We start from the raw sequence: 7,335 nt of genomic DNA on the forward strand, positions 1-7,335 counted from the left end.
CTCCAAGCCCTGTCCAGCCTGGCCTTGGGCACTGCCAGGGATGCAGGGGCAGCCACAGCTGCTCTGGGAATCCATCCTTCCCAACATCCCATCTACCAGAGCAGCTCCATGGAAAGAGGAAAAGCACTCCCAGCATAGTTCTGAGGATGGTGAGCAAGAATAAACCAGCACTGAGGCGTTTCTTCCTTCATCACACGAATAATTAGGAATACACAGGGCTGTGTGATGCTTTTTAAATAGGATCTGGTGCTGCTTGTGGGAATACAATTCCACAGCAATAGTTTATCCTGGGAAGTCAGCTCAGTGGGGTTACAGCGTGCCAAGCTGAAATAGGAACCATTTGTTTTCTGTCTGCATTGCAGCAGAGCTGGCAGGGTTTTTATGGAGCATCCCTGACAGCCTCCAACTGTTATTTTTCCAAATTAACGCCGTGCCTATGGAGTTAATGGCAGTGCAGGCAGCGAGGGGTCTCTCCACAGCCTGGCCTCGTGCTCAGCATCCTGTGCAGGGGCAGAGAATAAAATCTGACAAAGCTTTCTGTAATTACTGCTCTGCTTCAGGGGGTGTCACCACAGGCTGCCCGTGCTGCTCTGTGACAAAGGACACGGTGCCACTGCTGCTCCCCAAACTGAGGCACACAGAGTGGGCACCTGGAGGGGGCTTGGAAAGCCCAGAGGTTTCACATTTGTGAGGGTGTGGAGAACCCACCTCTGCCCTTCCAGGGAGTTCCACAAGTCCTTGACCCCACTGATTTCTGAGAGGGTTCTGCAGGGTTTTACCTGAGGACATCCTGGGGGAACAAGGAAAGGCAATTCCTGCTCATGAAGGGGTGGATTGCCCCAGAAATTCACCCCAGGAGGTGCTGTAACCCCAAGGTGCACATTCCTCCTGCCACAGGAGCTCTGGCTTTGGGAAAGGAGTCACACAAGTCTGCTCTGATGGAAAATACAGAATCCTGGAATATCCTCGGCTGGAAGGGACCACAGGATCACCCAGCCCAGCCCCTGGCCCTGCTCAGACACCCTAAAATCCCAGCCTGGGCATCCCTGGCAGTGGTGTCCAACGCTCCTGGAGCTCTGGCAGCTTTGGGAATGTGCCAGCACCCTCTGGGGCAAGAACCTTCCCTGATTTCCAGCACTAGAGAGGCAGCAAATCCTGCATCCTTTAACCTCTCCAATTCCCATTTATTACAGAAATATTCCATGTTGGATGGCTCCAGGACTTATCCTGTGCCCCAGAATTTCCAGGCCACATCTCCTCTCTCAGCTTCACCCTTTCCCTGCTGATCCTTGCCCACCTCCAGCTCTGGATGTGCCACCCTTCCCTTGGGCTCCTCCTTTCCCTCCTAACCTGCTTTTTATCCCTCCTGGATAACAAGGAACTCTTCCAGCTCCAAAGCAGCTTTAAACAATTATTTTACCCCTACTATATTAATCTGGCTCCTCCAGAACAGCAACTTTGCCACTGCACTGGAGCAGGGAATCATTTTTCCAGGAGCAGCTTGTTTTTATTCCATCAGCTCTCCCTTCCCAATGATCCCGCGTCCCTTGCCTTGCCCCGACAGATTTTTGCATGCAGAACTTTTTCCAGATGGCAGCTTCAGTGCAGACAGCAATTTGCATAATTTAAATCTGCTTCCTGGCATAAATTATAGCACAACACAGCTCAGGCTTTGGTTTCCAGCTCCTCACAGCCAGGGCTGGGCAGTGCCCAGGAATTGCAGGTGACTCTGGAAAACCCTGGCATGGGCAAGAGCTGAAATCAGAAATGTTTCCTCATGGGAATGGGAATTCCCAGGGGAATGTGCTCCAGACAGCAGCATCCCAGTGGAATCCAGGAGCTCGGTGGCTGCTCTGCACTGAGAAGGTCAAGGAGAGCTCCTGGTGACAAAATTGGGTTTTGCCACAAGGACAAACACAACTTTGGGGTGTTCCAGGAAGGCTGAGACAAATCCACGGTCAGTGAATCTCTTTGTCCCGAATTTCCAGTCCCCAGAAGCCGGGCTGAGAGCTGGAATCACCTCTTTGGGATTCACAGCACACACACTGATCCCAAACGTGTGGGGTCACTTGGGATGCAACCCCTCCTGCCAAAAATGGATTATTCACTTTCCAGGGGCTCCAGGTTACACCAAACACAACTTTCTGTCCCAAAACACACCCAGTGTGCTGGCAAACATGGAACACAGACAGTTCCTCTTCCAGAGAGCCCCCAGCAGGAGCCTGAATCCCAAAATAACCCCACAAAACACACACACTGCCCAGAGCCTGCCCTGCTCCCCTCAGTCTGGGGGCACATGGAGCCATTCCAGCCTTGGCACGTGCACTGCCCTGAGGCTGGCCAGCACTGACCATTCCTCTGTCCATTTGGCACCAGGACAGACACAATGGGCCCAAACCCTGCAGTCTGCAGCCCTCTGGGGTGCTGAAAACAGCCATAAACCCCAAAAGTGCTGGTTTGATCTGTTAGCACCCCGAGCAAGCCGATGTCTTCGAACATTTCTGTGTCTTATGCCTCAATTAATGCATCTTCATTTCTGCACCAATGTTTGCAGCCTTCTCTCCCTGTTAAATGAGCATTAATTCTGCCACTCTCTGAGTTCTGAGTTTGGGCTCCCTGGCCCCATTTCCACTGTCAGAACTCGTGTTTGCAAATGTCAGATGCCAAATTCCTCAATTCCTTTATTCCTTAATTCCATTATTTGTGAGGTTGTGACAGGCCCCACAAAGCTGAGGCCACTTCATCCCCAATCAGGGAACACCTCCATCCCCCCATGGAGTGACCATGAAATTCCACACAATCAGGGCCATATTTTCAATTAAAATCCACCTTGGAACATTCCCAGGCTGCTCCCAGTGCAATTCCTTCCCCCCAGCCTGGTGTGGGTGTGTTTGCTCTGTCCTGGTGGTGAATTCCCAGGGAAAAACCCCAGGGGCTGCTCAGTGGCGACCACATCCCTCACCCTCAGGCCTCTGCTGCACTTTTAATTACAACACTCAGGATCCTTCCTTCAGATCCTAAACCCGAGGAAAAGGAGCTTTTCCTTTGCACAGCATCCATGAAATTCCCTGCTCCAGCGACCCCCATGTGCTGCTGGTTCCTGGACTGAGGGAGAGATTCCCTCTTTTCCCTTTTGCCATAGAAGATGAGTTTGCCCAAGGCCACAATCACTTTAACATCAGTTGTGCTTTGTGCCCACACTGAATTGTAAGGATCATTTTCCATCAGCAGCCGTGATTGTAAATGGATAATTCAGGTTTGTTTTGCCTGGGGTGCATTGCAGTTTGACCACTGGTTTAATTTTAATTATACCCAATTTGGGTCTTTATTTCTAGGTGTAGGCAGAACTTTGGGATGAGGAGTTTGGCACAAATCAGCTGCTGAAATGCTGGCCTGAAACAATTCTGAGAGGGGTTTACACAGACCCATTCCCCCATTTTTTAGGTTGAGCCTAAACCCCACCAGCATCCCCAGATTCCTTTGGCATCCCTCCCTTTGCAAGAGGACATTTTCCATCAGGATTCCAATCAATGACCACACAGCCACGTCACTGGATGGAAAATTCCCTTCAGGCACTGCTGGCCTCGTTGGATTCCTCAGGGAGAGGAGGAAAGGATGGGATAAAAGCTTGGGATGTTTTGTGGAGAGGGAAACCAAGACAGGAGATGAGCTAAAATCACCCTGAATTTTCCGCACTTCCCATTCAGTTATTAGCACGTAAAAACCACATTAAATACTTGATAATGGAAGGAATTTAAAGGATTAACAGGAAATTAATGAATAAAGGACCCTCTCTGAGTCTTTCTGAAAGCAGCCGCTCCACATTGTTTTAAAAGGCACCAAGTTGAACCTTCTCCAACTGCTTTTTAATAAATGTAAATCATATTCCAAAGCAGGGACGAAATGCCAGCAGTTGAGGGGTGGCTGAGCCATCCATGGCATGTAAATGAATTCCCTGCCTGGATATCAGGATGTGGATGTGCAGCCTTCAGGAATTAAATGAGCCCAACTTGCGCAGCTTGTAAAGAGCTTCCCAGGGCTCCCCAAAATCCCTTTTATTATTTATGTGGGAAAAGCAGAGGAGCAGCAAGGGGGAAGAGTTGCAGGTGACACCAGGAGTCAGTGAAACCTGACAGAAAATGCTGAATTTTGGTGAAATTGAGGGCAAATAAATTAATCATGAACAAGGGAAATGCAAAAAAACACTGGGGGATGTAATTGGATTTACACACAAAAGTAATGGCAGCATTCCTGCAGCTGGGAGAGCAGATCCCAGGAATGATGGAATTATTGAAGCTGGGAAAGGCCTCGAGGGTGTTCCTAAATCCAACAGAACTGCCTGGAAATCATCATTCCTAAGGGACTGGGAGATCCCCTCTGCCTTGTTCCCAGCCTGGATTACTCAGGGGGGTTCTCTGGCTCAGTTCAGTGTCAGATGGGCTCTCAAATCCCCACTTTCCCACAGTTCTCCTGTTTCCACTCCCTTTAAATGAGGGATTGTCCCAGTTCAATCTCCAGCTCTCAGACAAGGAGGAGAGCTGACAATTCCTTTTCCCCATGGATATTTTCCCAGCTCTGTTTCTCCCCAAACTCCCTCTTTAGACCCTTCAAAGGCTCTGACCTCGCTGAATGGGAATGTCCCCACAGCAAGGTCCCGCTCAAAACCTGGGGTGAGCAGAGCTGCCCAAACTCCAGCTAAACCTGGATTAAGATCCTTGTTTCAGGAGACATGTCCATGTTTTCTCTGGGTGATTTTACTCTCTGTATTTACTCTCTGTGTTTACACCCTGTAGTTACTCATCCGGCCTGTTGTAGAGGAGTGAGTTGGAGCTCAGGCCCCAGCCCCTGGTCTGAGGGACAGCACAGAAATCTGGGACAGCACCTGCAGGTGCCTCACCCCTCTGCCCACCTGGAGCCAGGGTGCTGCAATCAGGATTTCCAGCTGCAGAAAATGCGGAATATTGGCTTTGCTGTGCTTTCCCAGCTGCAATCGGGGCACTGAGAGCCACTGAAGGCCCCTGAAACATGAAAATTTCCCCTTCAGAGAGCTCATCCCAACCAGTTTGTCATTTATTCCTGTGTTTTCTTTGGCATCCAGGGGATTGCTGGAAGTACAAACCTTCCCTGGCATTTGATCTCTTCCCTTTATTTCAGGTCCGCACAAGATTTCACACACAAAGCCAGGCTTTAGTCCTGGGGCACACACAATCCCTGGTTTTATTGGGATTCCAGGAATCCCCAAACTGCCACAGCAAGGACCTGCAGGAGTCTATGACAGAAAATCCAAGTTTTAAGATATTTAAAGCAGGGAAAGGACTCCAATTCTGTCTGTGCCTTGGAATACTCGGGGAAAGCAGGGGACAAAATTATTGGACACAATTCCAAAGGTTAGGCAGTGCTGCACTGGGAACATGAAGAAAATCCCAGCACCTACAGCTCAGGGAAACTCTTATGGGTTTATTTTATTTATAAGACTCCTCTAGAGCTTCTCCAGCCCTTTGGGAAGCTGAAAAACTTGAACCTGCAAAGGGAATCCAAATAAATTCAGCTCCAGGTAAGCGGGATATTCCTAATGCAGCCTTTTTTTCCCTGTGCAATTTAACAAATGAGTTTCCAGCGTCTGACAAGTTGTCTGGGAAAATAGAGAAGCTCAGATTAATTCCAGTTTGGGAGAAATGAGAATTCAATATTTGCTGATTTCCAGCCACCCACTCTGGAGCTCAGAGCTGTGGAGGATCCATCAATCCCAACCTCCTCCTCCTGCCGTGAGGAATGGGATGTGCAGGATGGATCCTCACCCGAGGGTCGGCTCCCTGCCCTTGGAATTCCTGAGGAACCATCCCCATCTCCCTGCCCTTGGAATTCCTGAGGAACCATCCCCAGCTCCCTGCCCTTGGAATTCTTGAGGAACCATCCCCAGCTCCCTGCCCTTGGAATTCCTGAGGAACCATCCCCAGCTCCCTGCCTTGCCTCTCAGAGTCTCTGCCTGCTTTATTTCCATCCTCTGGTGTTTGTATCACTCCCATCCATCACATCCCTATGGAATGCCTTGGAGTGAGGTTTGGGAATGCCTCGTGGGATGTCTGAGCCCAGGGAATGAGGTTTGGGAAAGCCTCCTGCGCTGCCTGTGCCCAAACTCAGGGATGGAGTTTGGGATGGAAGGAACCACCCTGTGGAAGCCGCTCCTGAGGGAATCTCTGCCCCAACGTGCTGGGAAGATCCTGGGTGCCCAACCCAGCCAGCCCCGCTGCAGCTGCTCCGGCAAAACCCCACGATCAATCCGGGACCGGGATCATCGCAGTGCTCTGCGCAGCGCCAGAGCGGGGTTGGTCCCGCAGCGTTCCCGGGATGATCTCACCGGGATCCAGCCCCCAGCCCGGAGCTTTTCCGTGCTGAACAACAGCCGAACTCCCGGCTCAGGAGCCCTGCATCGATCCGCCGGCTCTGGCAGCGCTGGGAGCTGAAATCCCTGCGGGATCCCGGGGCTCAGAGCCGCGGGCTGCTCCCCCGGGAAGCACAGCCCCAGTAATGGCACAACCAAGAGAAAAAGGGCTGTGAAATCCGGGGAAATTCTGCCACAGCACCGGCCACGGCTCGGCAGAGCCCTGAGAATCCTCGGGTATGTTTTCCAAGCGCTGTTCGGAATTGTTATCACCCGGAGATGGTTCCCTCCTTCCCGACCACAGAGCCCAGCCCTAAATTCCCGTAATAAACTTACAGCACGTCAGGAATCGCATCGCGAACGCTCCAGCCGCTTTCTCCCCAGGCAGAAGTGCCTCTGGATCCCAAATTCCTTAAGGGAATGTGCCTGCGCATCCCTGGTGTGTCACATCCCTGTCCCGCTGGGCACCCTACACCCTGCCATCCTCTCCTCGGTTATTCCCGGGGAGCTGCTCCATCCCGGAGCTCCATCCCGGGAGCTGCTCCATCCCGGAGCTCCATCCCGGAGCTCCATCCCGGAGCTCCATCCCGGGAGCTGCTCCATGTCGGAGCTCCATCCCGGGAAGCTGCTCCATGTCGGAGCTCCATCCCGGGGAGCTGCTCCATCCCAGAGCTCCATCCCGGAGAGCTGCTCCATCCCGGAGCTCCATCCCGGAGCTCCATCCCGGAGCCGCTCCATCCCGGGCCGTTCCTTTGGGAATCCCATCCCTTACCAGCCGCATGGTGAAGTTTCCCAGGAGAAGGAGGCAGGAACGCGGCTCCTCCCGGCGCTGCCTCCCGTGGAACAGCAGGAGACAGAGAAGCTGCGAACCTCGGAGTTGGGCACCAGAAAAACCTCAAAGAGAGGGAGGGGGGAAAAAATGGGAAGAGCCAGAGCGGGAGCGAGCAGTGACA

At 52.0% G+C, this 7,335-nt stretch overlaps 1 protein-coding gene across 1 annotated transcript in view; it reads right to left on the reverse strand.

Annotated features, from left to right (window-relative positions):
• IQCJ (IQ motif containing J) overlaps positions 1-6,737 on the reverse strand; it is a 48,307-nt gene extending 41,570 nt beyond the window's left edge. Inside the window, exon 1 of the mRNA XM_054282304.1 lies at positions 6,719-6,737. Within this exon, the coding sequence (XP_054138279.1) occupies positions 6,719-6,737 (19 nt within the window). The remainder of the gene's footprint in view (positions 1-6,718) is intronic.
• Between the last annotated feature and the right edge of the window lie 598 nt (positions 6,738-7,335).

This window comes from Melozone crissalis, unplaced genomic scaffold (genome assembly GCF_028551555.1).
Source record: "Melozone crissalis strain CALT ecotype California unplaced genomic scaffold, PUWL_Pcris_2 ptg000034l_1, whole genome shotgun sequence".
Classification (NCBI taxonomy): domain Eukaryota; kingdom Metazoa; phylum Chordata; class Aves; order Passeriformes; family Passerellidae; genus Melozone; species Melozone crissalis.